At 33.4% G+C, this 20,978-nt stretch overlaps 2 protein-coding genes across 2 annotated transcripts; one reads left to right on the forward strand and one right to left on the reverse strand.

The window, feature by feature from the left end:
* LOC109326142 (transmembrane protein 50 homolog) lies at positions 3,641 to 6,176 on the reverse strand. Its single transcript, XM_019558816.1, has 4 exons — positions 5,924 to 6,176; positions 5,750 to 5,837; positions 4,525 to 4,677; positions 3,641 to 3,949 (listed from the first exon to the last, which is right to left on the reverse strand). Exons 1-4 carry the CDS (start codon positions 6,054 to 6,056, stop codon positions 3,916 to 3,918), a joined length of 408 nt encoding a protein of 135 aa, XP_019414361.1. The 5' UTR covers positions 6,057 to 6,176; the 3' UTR covers positions 3,641 to 3,915.
* Positions 10,374 to 20,606, forward strand: LOC109327024. The gene is made up of 17 exons (XM_019559991.1): positions 10,374 to 11,896; positions 13,523 to 13,611; positions 13,833 to 14,198; positions 14,315 to 14,398; positions 14,510 to 14,890; positions 15,317 to 15,356; positions 15,746 to 15,988; positions 16,160 to 16,407; positions 16,500 to 16,730; positions 16,810 to 17,028; positions 17,125 to 17,178; positions 17,359 to 17,424; positions 17,540 to 17,680; positions 17,765 to 17,818; positions 19,049 to 19,108; positions 19,293 to 19,697; positions 19,804 to 20,606. The coding sequence occupies exons 1-17, from the start codon at positions 10,579 to 10,581 to the stop codon at positions 19,960 to 19,962; spliced, it is 4,158 nt and encodes a 1,385-aa protein (XP_019415536.1). The 5' UTR covers positions 10,374 to 10,578; the 3' UTR covers positions 19,963 to 20,606.

The raw sequence follows: 20,978 nt of genomic DNA on the forward strand, positions 1-20,978 counted from the left end.
GTTTGTAATGTGTATTCTACATATAAAAGTGATTTTTTATCTAATTAATTAAAATCTATTGAGTAAATCTATTGCATTGGTTACGATGTATGCAATTGAGTAAAGAGTATGTGAATATTTGACATTTAAAATATCCTGACTACACGTTACAAACAATATGAAAGTGGGTTGACAGACACAGTAGTATCTATCAACACGCTAGAAAATAAAATTAAGTGAAGATATCAAGACTCTATTCTTGATGAACACAATTGTATATGCATCCTTTCTTTAAAATTGAACAATTGCATCAAACGAATATATATTCAAGAGTAAATTACAATATATAATACAACTTAATATGTAGAATACACATTACAAACAATAGGAAAGCGGGTTGACAGACGCGGTAGTGCCTGTCAACACGCTAGTGGTTGATAAAATTAATCCTTTACGTATACAAAGTAACTGATAAAACTGACAAACAAACCAACACATGTCATGCACATATAAGTTTAACCATTTTTTAATGAAAATAATAAAAGGATTAAAATAAAAATATAATGTTAAAATAATTATGTAATGATTTTAATCCTTTATATATATCATGTGTCGCCATAATAAATGACATATGACAAAATTGGTCATGACTTTTTATCCACGCAAAAATAAGTATCAAAATGTCCCTGGAATTTCAAATGTTGAATATATTGGTCCACCTCTTCTCTCATTCACCATTGCCACCTTTTCCTTTAATCACAAGATGAACAATCATACCTAATAGAGACCTTGACGTGATTGAATCAGATTGGAAGCCATCACAGAGAAAATTTAATCGAAGTATCCATTTAAATTTAACAATTTAAATTGAGGTGATTAATAGATAGACATTGTCTTGTAAACTTGCTAATCTAATCAAAAGTTTTAAGTTTGATCACTTTTATTCGGAGTTTATTTGAAGTTATAGTGTCTTCCAACAATGTATTTACATGCAAGTTAATTAATTTTTGTGAGGAAAAATGTATCCATGTTTATTTTTGTGAGAAACAATGCATTCATATTTGTTTTTGTGAAGAAGAATATATTATAACTAGGGGTGACAAAATTATCCATAATTCAAAATCCATTCAAATTCATCCAAATCTATCTGTTAGAATTAATAGATATAATCTAATGAACAATGTTGATAATAAATGGATTCAAATTCATCCATTATATCCAATGAATATCCATGGGTATATCTATTTGGATGGATACCCAATCCATCCAGAAAAATAAAAAGAAAAACAATTTTTTTTCAACTAATTCAATATTAATATAAAAAATTTCCCTCACCTTCCTAAGCACAATTCCACGCATTTTACAAAAGTTGAAAATTACAATTGTGATTTTAAAAAATGCTTATCAAAAAAGTATAAACGATTTTCGGCCTTAGTACTTTATCCCAACATCTTAATGCAAAGTATAAATATATCATTTTTGTTATTGACTAATGTGATAATATAATAACAAAATGAAATATTCCAGAATGATGGACCGTTGTATATAATTTATGGAAGTCCCAATTATTAGGAGTGTAAGCGGTTCCAGTTTAAACCTGAAACCTATGAAACCAAACCGAACCATAAAATGCGATTGGTTCAATTTTTTTAATTTAGAACCATTTAAGTTTGGATCGGTTCACCATTTTATAAATTTTACAACCGTTAGAACCGAACCGCATATTAAAAAATAATTTTATTTTATATTTGAATGGTTAAACTTTAAAGTTAGGAGATAAAATATGATTAAGAATTTAGAATTATTAATACATATAAGCTATAAATAAGACGCAAATAGAAAAAGTTCATTAGTAAACAAACCTAAACATCTATTATCCATTGAGAAGATAGAAAGAAAACTAAAAAATATACATTTTGTCGATATTCAGAGATGAAATTAATTAAATAAAGAAATTAAGGAACTAACAGAAAATAAAAGGAAGAAGTCGAGGACATTACTAATGATATGGAGTATTAGGTGTTACTGTTGGACTAAAATATTGGTACCAAATTTGTCATTCTTAAATTTTGTTGGACATTGTCAAAGATTTTGTAGACTAAAATTTCAAGTTTGTAGTGCATTGAGATGTTGAAGTATTATTGTTTTACTAGAAAGAGTATTAAATACTTTATTATTGATGTGTTTAGTATTCATTTAGTTGACTATATACCTTAGCAAATTTTGTTCATCTATTTCTTAGAGGATTTTCTTTAAATAAGTTAAAAAATTGAATCGTTAAGGAACGATTCGGTTTAGTGCTTAAATAAATTTTGCAGTTAATCGAGTAGAATCGAACCGTCTCTTTGCGTTAGGTTCGGTCACTAAATTGCATCAAAAACCGAACTGAACTTTTACACCCCTGTCAATTATATTGCACCAGAGATTCTTGCCAATAAGAGTGCTTATAAAAAAAACTTCACAAATTCACCTTTTCAAAAGTGCTTATCAAAAAAACAATTTTTAAAAGTGTTTGTTTAGAAAATTATTTTTTAAAATGTGTTTTTTTAAATAAAAAAAATCACTTTTTAAGAATAATTTAAAAAAAAAACACTTTTTAAATTTTTTTAAAATTGATATTTAAAAATGATTTATTAAATAATAATATTTAAAAGAACTTTTTTTCTTCAAATTGCTTTATTAAAATTGTTTTGTTCAAACTAAAAAAAAGTGGGTTGGATATCTATCTATCCAATCCATTAAAATGGATACATGGATAGAATGAATGAATTGAATAATTTAAAAATGTGATGTAATGGATCTAAATCCAAAAGTTGGTGGATAGTTTTCTATCCATCCATTAGGATCTAAATCCAAATCCATCCAATTGTCACTCCTAATTATAACAATCAAACTTTAATCTAACTACGTGAGATCAACAAGATAGATAGAATGACATCCATAAATAAAATTCTGGATTATGTGCAGGATATTAAGGAAGGAATCTAGAATAACGCTTGATCACATGATTCAGTTACCAACTTTTTGGACTCTATGCAGCATAGTAAGTAAGGAGTCAAGAATGAAGCTTACCACTCCATAAATACCAGAGGATTATGAAGGCGTTCAAAATAACTTATACAAAGCATACTTAGCCTTATATCTTCATATAAATTCTCTTAAGCAATTGTTTGAAAGAGGTCATGACCTTCCTATAAGCCCTTTCTAGTTTATTCCATATACTTTTCTGATAAGTTTATAGAAAAGTCACAAGCCATCATGTGATATGTGCTTAGTGAATAAACATCAAGTTGTTTACACAAAAGTGACCTAAATGACTTTCCCAAAAGGACCAGGAGACAAAAATTCATGCTCATTCAAACCTTAAGGAAGAGAATCAATGTACTCATTGGCTAGCCCATTGGAGCCATTCTCTCACACATTTAGGGTTTCATGTTGCCCCCATTGACTCAAACTTTATAATTTTTTAAAAGAAAAATATGCTATAATTTAAATATTTTACTTTCTAATGCACATTTATTATGTTTGGATTCCTTAATGAGTGCCCTGAATCGTTGGCATGACCCTAAATAAATGAAGAACGGCTAAATTATGGGGATCTCTCCTAACTCTCAACTTAAATGCTCACACTGAGTAAAGCTATTTCCGTAAAAAATTGCACACATAAACTAGCTGAGTTCAATATATCTAGACAAGGAGAAAATAATTCTCTGTAAAGAACAACACCAAGTGACTGAATTATCGGAGGGCAACATATCTTAATCGACCATATGTAACATACAATATGAATCTATTCAGGTTCAAGATTGTTGGCACAATTTACATTTACTGATTTACATGAGGCCAGCTATTTCCCATCATGTAAAGTAAACAAGATGATACATAGTTGGACATAACCTGCTATATTTAAAGCTCCAACTCGTATTCTGGTTTGCCTTATTCCGGATGAGAAGTCCAATAAACCAGTCCACTGTATGCAACCAAATTTGAATTATAATATAAGTAATCAATAAGGAAAAAATGATGGGGTCAATCATGATACAAGAGAAGCCATCATCACACAACAATGCAGTATAATCTCAAGCATTTTCAGATTGGCATAAAAGCAGAAATATCAATCCTTTTCATCTTTTAACTTTTTAATTGATGGAATCAGGAGAGAGAGACAACATCATGCTTTCAATTTCAGAGAAGGACTGTACTAGAAGGTATATTTGGTTGTGTTCTCAAGCTATCTAGGAAAATTTTATTTTGGAGTGAAGACCTTTCAGCATAATTTTGAAAATTGAAATCAGCTTTCTGACTATTGACTTATGTGAATGCTACATCAACATTTTCTGTTTTTGATTGTTTTCAATACAGAATTTCTTTAATTACAGAAACAAGGAGCTTTTGCATTACAACTGGAAGGAGAAAAGATGTTTGCAGAGAGGAATAAGCTCAAGTCAAGGTTGTAACAGATAGATGAGGAGAGTATAGATGAATTATTAAAAGTTCAAACATCACTTTTTCTATTCAAAAAGAGGAGGTTCAAACACCAATTACCTGATCAAAACAAAAACACACTGAAAAATGCCTGCAACTCCAGTCCACACTGAAGGGGAAGATTTATCAAGTGAATCTTGGATCAATAGACCCGCAGATCCGGCTAAAGAAACAAAGGATATAACATATGCAATGAAGAGCCACAGCTTCAGTCTGTTCAGAAGAGGAAATTGTTAAAACAAATTCTCAAGAATGTAGTAGGCAACCATGTGATTCTTAAGTAGTTATATCATCATCTTTTAACACACACATAGTTCACCTTTCCCTTCTTGCGCATATTCACAACCCTCTATAAGTTAGAGTAATGGGGGTTGATGAGGACATACATATTTGTTTATTAAATGTTGGTTACCTGCTTCACAGACTAAGCAAGTAACATGACTAATTGATTACCATATATATATTTGCAACGGTGCCAAGTAATGAAACATGGTAAATATAAACATAAAGGGCCAAATCAGTAATTTAATAGCGTTTAAAAAAGAAGGGTGCCATCACTATTCACTTGTTCCTTATCCTAAAACCTAATAAATAATAACACTTAGATATGCATTAATGCATGAACAAACACATTCCACACATCCAAGGGCATCATCATACTTAACAGTCACTACGAACTGTGCTCGACTTCTTCATAGCGGATCCGTTTATTTATAGTGACTCTAAAATAAAAGGGTGGCTCAGTGCACATGACACAATTAATAGGTCTGAGTATACTACATGTACGCAATATTATTCCTGCAATAATACCCTGACTTTCCTTGTTGCACTCAGGCTCACCGGCTTACCATCTAAAAAATTATTCTAAAATTATAAAAATGATTTGTGTTGTATGGCTTTTATGTAAATCAAAAGCTGTTTGGTCTTTGACTACAGTTATAAAAAAAATGCCTTTTTACATTCTTTTTGCTCTTGGGCGTGATTTTTTTCTAATAGTTGAAAAACGTAACTTCTCATAAAAGCTGAACAAACAAACACTTAAATATCAAGTGATTTTTTTATAAGAAAACAAAGCAGCCAGTGATAGATAAACAAAATGTGTAGCAAGAGCAACTCCCAGAGGCCAGAACCACCAAATTCTTCTGAGGCATAGACATAACCAATTGTCTATCTATAATCTCATATTTCCCATGGTAGATTGTAATTTTAGCTACAGAGGTTTGAATTGAATTGAATTGAATTGAAATGAATAGAAAGAGAAAAAGGTATCTAAAAAGTGACGCACCTCCACTCGCCTTCGTCATAGGGAGAATAATCAATGTCCTCTTTTCTAACGCAATTGAACATCAAAGCCGCCAGAGATGCAAATATTCCTAAAACAACAAAAATCAAACGCATAATAATCAATTAAGTTGAATTCAAAACCCTAAATAAAAATTCAATTACGGGGAAGCAGTACCAGGGAGGTAGTGAAGGAAGGGAACGGTGGCGGTGCTGCAGACGACGGCGTCAAGCCAGATCCACCAGGCGGCGCCGAAGACAGCGCCTGAGACGCCGGGGCCGAAGATTGCCCATAATTCCATTAATTCCATCTTCTCTTCTTCTTCTTCACTGCTTTTTTGGGCTCCTTTCAATAATTCCCAAGTTTTTCTTGTTTTGGTAATAGTGTTTGATGTGAACTTCAGACAGTAAACGATCACAACTATCACCTTAGCGTCACTACCAGATGGAAGAACAGATCAAATGTTATCTGTTTAAGTTACGATTATTTTAGTGCCTTTTTTACATATATTTTTTTAAGGATTTAATATATATATATATATATTGATAGTGTAAATGTTTTTTATACTACTAGACAATCATACATCGATTTATTAACCACTATTGACTCTCAAACAAAGTAATACAGATCAATGATGAATGATATGCTGACAGTGTAAAAAACTACATTGTCAGTGCACAGATTTTAAACTCATTATTTAATATTTATTATTATATATATATATATATATATATATATGTGTGTGTGAAAAGGTTTTAATCAAAACAGAACTTACTTTGATAATCTTTAATTTTTGAAAGAAGTAACTCTTTGTTACCACTTAGGTTAAATACATTAATATATACATGAAAAAGATAAACACATTTTTCTTGGATTAGGTGGCTAATCTTAGTTTTTAAGCAATGTTTACTTAAGTTTCCCTTCCAAATGATGAATGCAAACTCAAACTCTTAATCTGGAAGGTAAAATTTACTCAATTTTTCAATCAATTTGAATTTTAATACATAGTTACGGTTGGTTGTAACTTTATCTATTGCCATATTTTTATAAGATTATATAATACTTCATATCCATGTTATCTTCCAATATTGTTTGGAATGTCATTATGACCTCACTAGTAGATAATAGTATAAAGCTATGATTTGAACTAGATCGGATGATCCACCTGTTGAAGAATTTGGAAACTGATTTGATACTTTGTCCCACTCATTAGATATTCATAGAATTTATGGTTATGACTTACTCTTAGAGTAAATGGATCAGAAATTATGTTACCGAAATAAAAGTAGAAAGAATGTGACAGAAATGAATTAGGAGTAGAGTTGGGGATCCACAAAATCAATTAGGCTACCTTGCCTTTCCTAGAAACAGAAGGGTTAAATCATATCAGCTTTAAACATCTTTGCCTTATGTAGTTGCACTTCTTTACTTTACGTTTTAGGGTTTCAAAATTTTAATATTTTGTTTTCAGGAGGTCCATTTGTGTTCTAAGCAAGCACAACTTGTATTTCAAGTCATATTTGTGTATAGTTGTTTTTTAATGTACCTAGTTAATTATATATTGATATATAATCATTAATTATATATGATATTATTTAATTAGGTCGAATAACTTAGTTGTTTAAACATGTTAAATTTACACAAAATGTATTTCAGTTTGATATCCGGATATCATACCATTGATTTAAAGTTTAATCTTTTTAAAAATAATTTTTGTTTCATCTATTTTTCAATACAGGAAAGGACAAAAATAATAATAAAAACACCAAAGGAAAATTGCTCCCATACTATAGTGGAGCGGTTTTATTATCTCATTCGGTATGCTATTATATATATTATTGAGTATGATTAGTTGAAAAAATTATTTAAATTAAAATTTTAATAATCAAATATTTTTTTAATCAATCACACAAAGTAACACATAGATTAGTGGTGGGTCTAACCAAAGTTTGAATGACTCACCTGTCTCCATCCCTGTCCCATTTTCCTGTCTCGGCCAATAAAAAATTGACACTTCATTAAAAAAGAAAAATTTAAAAACTTAAAGTAACATATATACATTACTTGGAAAAATCCTATTAACTTGGGACATAGAGACACACTGATTTTGGGATAGGTGATCCCCATTCCACCCGTCACCACCCTTGCACAAATATTTGTTCTGAAATCTACTTAGGAGGAATTCACTTCCCGCAAGATACGCCAAATAAAAATTCTTGAAGTATCTACCATATAACATAATTCCTAAGTCAAAGAATACCGCTATGACCACTTTTTTAGGTGTTCATGCCATTAACAACTGTGTTGAACTTGGTGACAATTTAAAAAATGCAAAGGACCAACCAACAAAACTATTTATTGGTTGTACTTTTTAGGCAATCAATGACTTACAATACAAATCTTCATGGTTCTGAAATGCTATTCACTATGCCACTATGAAGAGGCTAGCAAATGAGAACTTAGCAATGTTGCAATGTTTAGGGCTCTCAAATTTTGAAGTTTACAAAAAGTTTAGCATCTTTGAAATTTACCCAATTATAATTAGGTCAAAATGAGAATGGAGTATGTAAAAATGTTAATTAAAACTGAATTTGAATTTTCTAACTAATATTTTTCCTCCTATTTATCTCAATGTTTCATACCATAATCAATTTTAACACTAAAAAAACATACTTAATTAATATTTAAGCGAAACACTATTCATCTATATCTATATCTATACTATTAATAAAGGGAAAACACAAAATAACCACCCATCATGGTGTAATTTGTGTTTTCCTATTTTGCCCTCAATATCTTTTTATTCTACCAAAAAACCATATAATATTATTTTCTTATTTTATCCTTATTATCTTCTTATTTTTATTTTCAAAGTGTATTTACAAAATTGAATATTAGACCAATTGAATAAATTCAACTGTAAATTTAGCGCAAAAAATTATATTTGAATTTATAAAATGCAAACTATACATGACAAACGATAGGAAAACGAGTTGACAGGCACGACAGTGCATGTTAATACGCTAGTCTATAGATAAAAGGAAAAATATAAAATAATTATCCAATGAGTAATTTATGTTTCCCTATTTTCCCTTTTATAAATTCTAATTTTATGTTTATATAAAATTTATATAAATCAGGATTAAGTCAATGTAAATTAATATTTTTTATTTAAACTGACAGAACAATTCTTAAACATATCCCTTCCCACCTCCAATGTTAACTGTTTTTCCCATTTTGAAGATAATGTGCATAAGATAGTTTTTCCTCTTCATTTAATTGGTAGCATAGATCACACTCTATTTTTATTCTCTTCATTTAATATACTATAATTATTAGCGCGTCGACATGCACTTCGTGTCTACTGACTCACATTTTTATTTTCTAGTATTAAATATTTAATTTTTATGTATTTTATTTTAGAGAATCATATCACATTTTTATATTGAGTGTACATGATATTATATTTTTGTGATAAAAGAAATATGAAAATGAATTGTAATTCTTTTAAAAAACTAAATTGATAATATGATATTTTTAGGTATGTAATTTTCTCTAACTCCCATTAATATTTTTCATTACGTATAAAACGGAAAAATAGGCAAAATAGACTTTATATATATATATATATATATAACTAGCATGTTGACAGTCACTCCATGTCTGTCGACCCGCATTTTTTATTTTTAGTATTGAATATTTAATTTTATATATTTCATTTTAGAGAATTATATCATTTTTTTCGTACATGATATTATAATTTTTTGATAAAAATATAAAAGTGAATTGTGATATTATTAAAAAATGCATTGGTAGTTTGATATATTTAGTGGATGTAAATTCCTGTAACATTCATTTATATTTTTTATTTGTATGAAAAAATATTGTAATAATTATTAATTATAAGGGCAAAATAGGTAAGTGAAAATTATATTATGTAAGTAGTTATAATATGTTTTAGCTTTATATATAACTAGTGTACTGACATTTCGTGCCTGCCGGCGAATATTGTGTGATACTATATATTCAATTTTTATATATTTCTTTTTTTTTTGAATTAAAATGTATTTTTGTGTTCGGTGTACTTTATATTATATATTTTTTGTTTATGGTGAGATATGTGATTAATTAATGTATTGGTGGTAGTTGCTTAGGATTATATACTTTTTTGTAAAAATTAAATAATGTTAAGGGCAATATAGGAAATAAAAATTATACTATGAAAGAAATTATTTCAAGTTTTAGCTTTATATATAGTATAGATATAAATATAAATATCATACACTATTAATATTTAATTATTATCGATTCTTCAAAAATTCAAATATAGAAACTATATATAAATAAAAAACATTTTTTATTTATTGTTGTTGCTGTTATCTTTTTGGTTGACACCGGACCACACAGTAGGTAGCTGTGAGATCCACCTTGACATTTTTATCCTTTAGCATCATGCCACGTGTGCATTATTTTTGTGGGTACACGATATGTAGCGTAAGATGTAAGAACACCATATAATTACCCTGCTGTAAAAATATCTTTCAAAAAAGAAAAAAACACGAATTAATTGCTTGTTTCTTACTTTCCTTTGTTTCTCTCTCACCTCGAATGTAAAATCGAACTTCAACAAAAAATAAAAAGAAAAATTAATATTAGCAATTTAACTAAAATAACGGATCCTAAACGATAACTGAAACCCTAACCCTAGAAAAAACGGAACCTTATCTTCTCCTCCGTTCCTTTTCCTCACACTGAATTCGCATCGTTTTCACTACTCGCTGATTCCAAATCAGGTTTAATTTTGGTGGTTCGGATTTCAATTCGATGATGGAATGGTTTCGTTATTGTGCACGTTTTTGTTGCCGGCGATGAATGGTTGCCGATGTTACCGGAGGACTAACATGGGGGCTTTGGAAAAGCTACCCGTGGAGGAGACGTCGTGTCCGTGTCCGGCGGGTTTTCCGGCGTACTTGCCGGAAATCGCGGAGGACTCCTCCGGGAAATTTGGAATGGATTTTTTCTCGCAGGCTTGGAAAGCGCTGAGTGAGCGCTCTCCTTTTGATGTTGTTGCTGGAGAAACGTCGAATTCTGTTGCGGTGGTTACACTGCCGAGTGAGTTGGCGAATTTTTTGAACCGCCACGGTGATAGCCGTCGGGGCCACAAGAAGTCTCCTCACGCTGGTGGTGACAGTGAGAAGAAGAAGAAATCATCTAGGGCGGGCGAGAAGGCGCATGGCTCCAACATTTGGACTGGGATGGAAGTATACTTCAGGGACTTGACATTGTCTGATATTGATACCTTGGCTGAGGCTTCCTCGCTTTGTAATTTAACTTATAGTAAATGTTTTTTGATTCCCCGATTGGAAAATGCTCTGAAATTTGATGTAGTTAGTAGTAAGGATGAGAAAATTGCTGTTCCAACATTCAATCTAGATAGTAATGACAATAAGAAAAATGTTGTTAGTGGGGATGAGAAAAATGCCGATGAAAATGCAAATGGTGTGGATATGAAAATTGAGAACGATTTTGTGGGAATTGAGTCAGTGGACAATGTTGCTGTTGGAAGAGTTTTGCCTCGTGGTGATGAGACTTGTGGTAGTTTAGAGTGGCTTTTAGGTTGTAGGAATAGGGTTTCTTTAACTTCTGAGCGCCCTTCGAAGAAAAGGAAACTTTTGGGTGGTGATGCTGGTTTAGAGAAAGTTGCAATGGCTACTCCTTGTGATGTGGGGCAACCTTTTTGTGATTATTGCAGCAGGGGAGACACTGGCAATGATTCCAATCAGTTAATCGCCTGCACTTCTTGTAAAGTCGTGGTTCATCAAAAGTGCTATGGTGTGCAAGATAATGTAGACGAGTCTTGGTTGTGCTCTTGGTGCAAGCAAATGACTGATATCGATGAGTCGCAGAATCCTTGTGTACTTTGCCCGAAGAAGGGTGGCGCTTTAAAGCCTGTTAATGGCAGCTTTGAAAATGTTGGGTCTGTTCAGTTTGCACACTTGTTTTGCAGTCTGTGGATGCCTGAGGTTTATATAGATGATTTGAAGAAGGTGGAGCCTGTTATGAATGTGGGGGAAATCAAGGAAAACTGTAGGAAATTAGTTTGTAATGTTTGCAAAGTGAAATGTGGTGCATGTGTTCGATGTAGCCATGGTATGTTTTGTTGTCTTTTTGTACTCTGCAATTTCAATTTCTTAGGCTATTATCAGTGATAACATCATACTATCATAGTATTTTGGAACTATGTCTGGTTACATGTGTATTACACCTCTGAATTTGGTTTCGTGCAGCAGTTTTTGAAGTCACATAATTTTTATTTGCCCATTCCTTCGATATTTTCTATGCATGTTTTGCTTTCAGCTTATAAGATGATTGGTGTATTTTTTTTGCTAAAGTCATTTGTTTACAGCTGTAGTGAATGAAATGAGCTCAATTTACTTTCTGATTATATTTTATCACCATGTTAAGCAATTTAACAATTTTATGGATTATTTATTAGTTATAAACTTATAATGGTGCAGAGCATACAGGGTAACACCTTTACAAGTACATTTGTACAAAATCCTACTGTTCATTAGGAATCCTTGGATTCAAAGTGCTGATTAAAATTGAACCACATTAACTATTTTGTCCGACTGATTGTAGTGATTATTGTTAAAATATCTATTTGACTCAACATGAGAGAAATATTATACTGCCTTTATAAAGAATGGATGTATTTGGAGAATTATTCATTTTCATTCTCTCGAAGAACAATATTCATAGTTAAAATTACTTTCATGTGGTTGGTAATTGTGGGACCAGAATATACTTACACATATGCAAGGTAATGTTTTAAAATCACCTTTATGTAGTTGGTCATTTTTGGACCAGAATAAATACAAATGTATGTTATGTGACTAAAAAAATTGTGAATGTATTTAGCCTTTAGATAGCACTCTGTCCCTTTTCACGTTTATCTTTTCTCCTTTTTCAATGTATGTCAAGGAGAAATTAAACACACCAAGGAGTAGAAATTATTTTGCTGTTTTGTTAGTGACGCTCATATTAGTGGTCATTATTTTGTTGTTTCTCTTTCTGACTACCCAGCTTGTTTAATTAGAGTTATAAAGTAGAAATTTGAGGCTGGGGTTTAACTGTCTTAGGGACATTCATGTGACCTTTTTGTATATTACATTAGAGGCTGGGCTATTTTTTAAGCTAAATTGGAAATTGTAAGTTGGCCGAATTGGTTTCTTACCTGGGTAGCTTACGGTTCTTCTTCTTGTTAACCTGTCCTCAATTTTTTTGTGTGCATTATAAATAAGACTTTGGGTGGTCAAGAACTTTTATTTCGTATTTTTGAGTATGCGAAACCACTTGCCATTTTGATATTCTTTTTGCTGACGAACTTATGCTTTCAAAATCACCTATTCCCCTTTAAGGGGAAGTTTAAAGGTGGGCACTGCAAACACAAACTTTGCAATGCATCTGTGCTTTAAATTGAATAGGACTTGGGATTCAGCATTTTCAATGTCGGATTTTTTGTGCAGTAGCATCGGATATGCAGCCTCACTCTCTGTTTACTTATTTATTTTTGCTTTGTATATTTATTTTCTAGTGCCCACTGCCAGTTTTTGATTTATTGCAATTACTGTTGCCATTCTTGTATTAACGGGTTCCTCTTTATCTGCTATAATGGTTCTATTTGGATGCTGGCATTCTGAACTATCTTATACTTTTCAGTATCTCTTCAAATTATTTTAGCTGATAACTCTTTCCTTATGGGTGGTGTTTCAGGAACTTGCAGGGCTTCTTTCCATCCCTTATGTGCAAGGGAAGCTAGACATAGGATGGAAGTTTGGGCGAAGCATGGTGATGATGTTGATGTGAGTGATATGTATTAATAGGAACCAAGTCTCCATTTCCTCTTTACAGGAAATAAAAGTTAGAAAAACAAATCAAACAAGATGTTGGAGATCAAATATAGGAACAGTTCTTGAATCTTCAACTGTTCTTTTTTTAACCTTGTTGTCTAGTCTCAAAATGTTTTCAAATGTAGTGTTTCTGGAGTTGATTGTTGTGTGCATTTTATGTTATACTTTTTTAGGTTAAGTTGCGGGCTTTTTGCTTGAAACACTCAGATCTACAAGAGAATATAAGCACATTTCCATCACGAGGCTCTGTTGCTATTGGTGAATTTTATGAAGCCAAACACCTTCCAGTGACAGTACCACTGGACAGTGAACTCAATGTGAAAATTGGTGTCCAGAATGGAGAGGTAGTATCTGATAGTAGCCCAGAGAAGTTAAACCATAATGAACCCCAAGGTGGAGGATTGTCTGATTGTAGGCTAAGTGCTCATGGCCTGTTGGGATGCGGTGCTGTGGAGCAACATAATATTGGAGTGGTAGGGAAGACCAATGAGAATGTTGACGCATCTGACACTCTCAGTTTTGCACGCATTTTGAAGAAGGTATTCTGCATAATAAGTATATGCATGTGTATATACATGTCAAGGCGAGACTGTCATTTGATAATCAATTGATCTTCTTCTCTGCTTATCTGATGTCCAAGTTCACTCATTGGCAGTTGATAGATCGAGGAAAAGTTGATGCAAAAGATGTTGCATTGGAGATTGGCATTTCACCAGATACATTAACAGCAAATATCAATGTAATGCTCGAAATTTATCATGTCCATTTTGTGGAAAATGATTACTTTAAGTAGCATGTTTCCTTTGACCTATATTTCTTATTTTTATGTCTCAATTTTTTTAACTTGCAGGAAGCTTATATTGTCCCTGATGTGCGACACAAAATAGTGAATTGGCTAAAAGCCCATGTATATACTACTGCATTTCATGAAGGGGTAAAAGTCAAAATCAAACCAGCCAATGCATCTATTGGTGAAGGTGGAGCTGCCAATGGTTCTGAGAATTTACTGAAATCAGATTCAGGTTTGTTGGATACTATTGCTGTTAAGGCAGTACCACCAAGGAGAAGAACTGTCAGCAACATTAGGATTTTGAAGGATAAAATGATATGTTCATCCAACGGGGTTACTAGTGAGAATGGGATGCCAGTAGACAAGATCAGTGTAGATCAGACTGACCACAAAAATCCAGGAATTTCCAATGAAGCATCAGTTCCTGGTGCAACTGAAATGGTGATTTTATCTTCTAAAAGTTATTTTGCTTTGACTTCTTGGTTTGGGTATTATAGCCTATGTCATTACCTGTCCCTAGAAGTTCAAGACCTGTGAAGTACATAACAAATTCTTTTTTCTTTTTGCTTTTTTTGTTTAGAAATTCTGTTTTCTAACTTCACTTCTGAACTTATGAACTTTATAACCACCCCACCCCCAAAATGTTATTAACATTCTTACTAGGATTGTTAATTGTTTAAATACACAGTAATATTTTTTACATGGCCATTCCACTGATACCCTAAATTCAGTGCTTTTGATGATTATGTTATGTTAAAAATAATTGGTTACATCTTTATATTATAATTTTTAGGGTTTCCCTTTGCAATATGCTACACAAACTAAAAATGGCTAAAGAAAATGTTTTATTTTTTTTAACTTGTGCAGAATTTGATCAAGTCTGAGGATTTTTGTGCTGCAGTTCGAGGTATGGCTTCATTTTTAAACTGCCATTTTAAAAATTCTAGAACAATTTATTTTGAAGGAAGCAGTCTCTTCTTATGTTCACCCGTACATCAAAATGGCATCGCAGCAAGTTCATGATGGGGTGTCATTGGAGGGCATTATATGTGAGATTTGAATATCTTTGGGACAACTTTCTAATTTTCTCTGTACATCTAAACCTATTTATATGATATTTGGGTATGGGAAATATGAAAATTTCAAAATCTAAGTACGTGTGATGGTATTAATACCCAAATATAAATGAACAGGTATCCAAGCATTTTGGAAATTAGAATGATCACATACCAAACAGCTCCTTATTTTTTTATTTAATTCTCTTTGGAGGGGTCTAATAGATTCTTCACTAAGCAGGTCCAAGGGAGGAGGGGAATTCTTCAGTTAAATTCTCAGGGGCCAGCGACTGCTCAAGTAGCCAAAATCAGCAATTACCTTGCATTGATTTTTCCAAGCCCGGTCAAGTAAATAAGGAGCAATTGGCTAGGGCTAGAAAAATAGAACCTCTGGATTTTTCTCGAGAAGGTGAAGTGGAGAGGGAACTAATATATTACCAGCATAGACTATTCCAAGATAGAGTTGCAAAGAAAAGGCTAACTGGTGTGTCTCAGTTTTAAACTTTTACATTGATTATCGTGGAACTTGTTTTAATTAATTTGAAGTTTGTAATATCATTTGCTTTGTACCCTACATTGTAATTTGCAGCCAGTGATTTTTTTCGCTTTTACAAATTTTATCAATATTTGATTGTTCCTGCTTTTGTAATTGCAGATAACTTAATCCACAATATTGTCAAGAGTTTGCCACAGGAGATTGATATGGCACATCAGCGAAGATGGGATGCTGTGATTGTTAACCGATATCTGTGTGATCTGAAGGAGGCAAAGAAGCAGGGCAGAAAAGAAAAAAGGCATAAGGAAGCACATGCAGTGCTGGCTGCTGCAACTGCTGCTGCTGCAGCATCTACTAGGGTTTCTTCTTTCCGAAAAGACACCTTAGATGAATCTATGCAACAGGAGGTCAGAGATGCTTTTGTTTTCTCAACTATCTTTTGGTTAGCTAACAGTACTTTTAACTGTTCTTATTGACAAAAAAATATGATTATTTCCAGAATTTGTTAAAGTTGGATACTTTAAGTGGGAGGAATGGTGCTTGTTCTCAACCAATGCCACGAGTCAAAGAGACACTTTCAAGAGTAGCTGTGACAAGAACTTCATCAGAGAAATATTCGGATTTTGGCCTGTCAGCCTCAAATTTCTCCAAGGAGCAGCCTAAATCATGTAATATCTGCAGTCGACCGGAGACTATGTTAAACCCTATCCTAGTCTGCTCTGGTTGCAAGGTTCTTAGGCCTGAGCCCTTGTTCCTTTCCATATACTTATTGTCTAATCTGCTCCCTTTAGTAATTTTTTCTATTGCAGGTTGCAGTGCACTTGGATTGCTATCGTAGTGTGAAAGAAACAATGGGTCCATGGTACTGTGAATTATGTGAAGATTTATCATCTAGAAGCTCTGCAGCATCTACTGTTAATTTCTGGGAGAAGCCTTATTTTGTTGCAGAATGTGCTCTCTGCGGTGGTACTACCGGAGCTTTCAGGAGGTCTTCTGATGGCCAATGGGTTCATGCTTTTTGTGCCGAGGTTATATATTAGCTAATATTTTTTCGGTGTTATTGTCACCTTTTAACACCTAAGATTGCTTTGTGTTGACTTATTGAATTTGACAATATTTATCAGTGGGTGTTTGAGTCAACATTCAGAAGAGGACAAATAAATGGTGTCGAAGGAGTGGTATGAGCATTAGCTGAACTGTTAATTCTTATTTTTATTTTTTTTGCAAAAAATAGCGTTGGTTTCAAATTCGATACTCTGAACCCCTCTTCCTTTTCATTTTCTTATTTTTTACTTTGAAATTTAACTATCTTGCCTAACACTTATCTATGCATATTCACTTCCATTTTTGAACGTCAGGAGACTATGTTGAAGGGAACTGATACTTGCTGCATCTGCTGCCGCAAGCAAGGTCTATGCATGAAGGTAATGAACAATAACATCAGAAATTGTTTTCCTATTTCTATCCTTCCTTTAAATCGGCAAGTTTTTGGAATTGATATTTCTGATTACCAAGCATGTCGTAACACGGTGAATGCAGTGTTGCTACGGCCATTGTCGAACCACATTCCACCCATCCTGTGCTAGAAGTGCTGGTTTGTACATGACTGTCAGGACTGTTGGCAGCAAGCTGCAACACAAGGCTTACTGTGAAAAGCATAGTCTGGAGCAGAAGGAAAAGGTATGGTTTGGTCCTTGGAAGTAAAATGTCTTCTTTTTGATCTGGCATGACAGTATCTTATGTGTGTGCCCCTCATTTTCTCAGGCTGGAAAACAGAAATATGGAATTGAAGAGTTTAAAAGAATGAAGCAAATTAGGGTGAGGCTTCCTTCCCCATCCTTTTTTTATCCTGGAGGTTTTTCCCATGTTTTGTATGCCTTAATGAGTTGATGTACTGCTGGTGGTATTGTTGTATCCTTTGATCTGTGAGTTTTATCAAGTAATGAGATTGTGGAGTTTCTGTGTGAGGGATTTGAAAAGGTTTGAGGTTTGCAAGTATCTCGTAAGATGGTTTTTTGGTGTAGGATACAGTTGCTGAGTTATGTGGCAATAGACAGACAAGTTGGGGGCATTGGAGTGCTTTGCATTAAAGAAATGGTTGACAAGAGAGCAGAAAAGAGCCTAGGATTAAGTCTCCTATCTAAAATTGTACTTCTTCATAAAGTTGAGTGTACTTTAATAAGTAGTGTTATGTCCGCTATAGTTGTAATACTGTTCACAAGACAGCTTAGATGATAGTAACTGCCTCAAATTTAGATGTCACGTTTTCACTTAGTGAAAGCTCTCCATTCCATTGTTGTTATTTTTTTTGTCTCTGAAGTCTGAACCTGAGCATCATTCATTTATTGTTAATATAATAAGTTCCCTTATAGAGTTGCAATTTATGGAAACAAGAGTGAAAAGGATATACACACATATAGTAGCAAACACTATCTGGAGAACAACAGCGTTATCAAGATGAAAGTGGTTATCCTGGCATTTTGCCTGTCCAAAAACTTCATGCCACTGTGGCAGTCACTATTATTCCCCGTAGCGTTAGAGATATAAATATAGTATTAGGAATTAGAAGTTATTCTGGGTGGAATGTTGATAATGATCAGAGATGGGGAGAACTGGAGAAGATTAGTGTTAGTCTGGGAAGTGATATCAGGATGAATTTGCTGGTGCTTGCCAAACCCTAGAATCTGGAGCAGTTGCTGTTGGGCTGTAGTTTTTGCTTGGTTGAAACTAGTGCTATCTTGATCCTCCCTTGTGTGTATGCCAAGTCACCAATGCATTTAATAGTAAGAATATATAAAATAATTGAAACTTAAAAATAAAATAACTATGCACCAAACATAACTTATTTCTAGGGAGAGTGTGTTATAAAAAAAGTGTGTATGTAAACTTATTTCTATGTAAACAAAGTGTGTTATAAAAAAAGTGTGTATGTAATGGGCATGACAGTTATTTGAGCATCTCTCTAGGCAAAGCAGTGCTTGTTGTAAGTGATGTTTCTTCTTTCAAGTTTATCAAATAACTTGATTCTTTCTGAATGCTTTTGAACAGGTTGAACTAGAGAGATTACGTCTCCTTTGTGAAAGAATTGTCAAACGTGAAAAAATAAAGGTAGTTTTTTTATTAACTTTGTGGGTCAATCCCCTTGTGGTTTTCCCCATTCGGGCACTACATTGTTGACATTGTGTATGTTGTGGCTTTTCCAGAGTAATATGAGGAATCTATGTTTTTATTTTCAGTTAAGATGTAGATTCTCATTTTTGTGATTAATTTCTGGTCTTGTGGACATTTACAGCGGGAACTGATTCTATGCTCACATGACAAACTTGCCTTCAAAAGGGATCATGTTGCTAGATCTATGCTGGTTCATAGCCCTTTCGCTCTTCCAAATGGCAGTTCAGGATCAGCTATGACGTCCCTCATAGGGAACACTGAGGGATACAGATCATGCAGTGAAGCTGTCGAACAATCAGATGATGTGACTGTGGACAGCTTAGTTTCTGCCAAGCACCGTGTCAGAGTTGCTGTATCCATGGACACAGACCCAAAAGTGGATGATGGCTGCTCAACCTCACAAAGCCACTATAATCACAAGATACTGGAAAAGTTGCAATTTTCTGGCAAGCAGATTCCTCGTAGAGCTTTTGCCACATTGCATTATCATTCCGATGAGGGTGGAAGGAGATCCAAATCTAGGAAGGTGTGCGGTGACTTCAAGAGTTGATGTCCTTTTTCACTCTTTAATATTTAGTTTGTGGATGGTGAATCCTGGATTTAAGTGTCCTCATGCTTATTTGCAATTACAGCATGCAGAGACATTTGGAAAAGAGCTTGTTATGACGTCAGATGAAGCATCTATGAAAAATTCAAGGTTACCTAAAGGATATGCATATGTTCCTGCTGATTGCCTGTCAAATGACAAGCACTCTAAGGAGGATTTATATGCTGGTGAACCAGTGGAATGATGAGTGCAGAGTGGGATCCCGGCTTGGTTTTTTAATGCACGTGACACTGAAATCCATAACATGCGAAGACATTTCGCTTGTGGAGTTGTATTTGGATATTTGAGAATGGCAAAATGCTGAGAAGTGCTCCGGTCATTGTGTCATTGCAGAATCTTGCATTCTGCTCTGAACGGGGAGATGTTTTGCTGGCGTTGTTGTACATTCGTTATTAGCAAACTGTACAATGGATGAGCATTTCTTGCATTTACTTGTATTAGAAGGACATGCATTCCTTCTTGTAACTTTACAAGCAAAGATCAGGGCATCACCTGTTTGTTCTGTAAAGTTGGTGTACATAGCATAACAGTCATATTAATTCCGACAAGGATTGTGTTTGGCATCAGATTCACTGAGCTTATAAATTATGTAACCTTCCATCTCCTTCTATATTCACATTGTTTCTTATACCGTGTTTCTATCGAGTATTAGCGCCAATTGTCATTTGTAATTACTGTGTTTTCTAAATTCCATGGTATTTTAATGTACTAAATGATAAGTGTTTCTATTTCATTGTTTTAGACCACATTCCATTTACTTTTTCATGTATCATATTTTCTCAGCCATCCCTTTGGTGGACCTCAACATGTATCTCCCATAAATAAAGGGTAAAAGGGTTACAAGAACTGAAGTGTTTGTGGATCGTAGCTCTCTACATGACATCAATTCCTTTCTGATTAACTTGGTTGCTACTTTGCAAGTACAGTTTTCATGTGATTAGGTATTCTGGTTTTAGTTAGAATTTTGTTTGTTTAGTACTACCATATGTCAGCAAAGAAGTGGTTGCCAAAAGAAGTAACGTATATTCGCATGATCTTTGTTGCAGCAGAAGGAATAAGTTTTTTTTTTTGACAGAACCTTAGCAAACCTTATTTGTGGAATTACAAGGTAGAGAGAAACATAAAAATAGGCCCCACTGATTTTGGTTACTGGTATAAACTTAAGGTTTAATGGCAGAACTTTAACTGTGGAACCTGTTG

Source organism: Lupinus angustifolius, chromosome LG14 (genome assembly GCF_001865875.1).
Source record: "Lupinus angustifolius cultivar Tanjil chromosome LG14, LupAngTanjil_v1.0, whole genome shotgun sequence".
Taxonomy (NCBI): domain Eukaryota; kingdom Viridiplantae; phylum Streptophyta; class Magnoliopsida; order Fabales; family Fabaceae; genus Lupinus; species Lupinus angustifolius.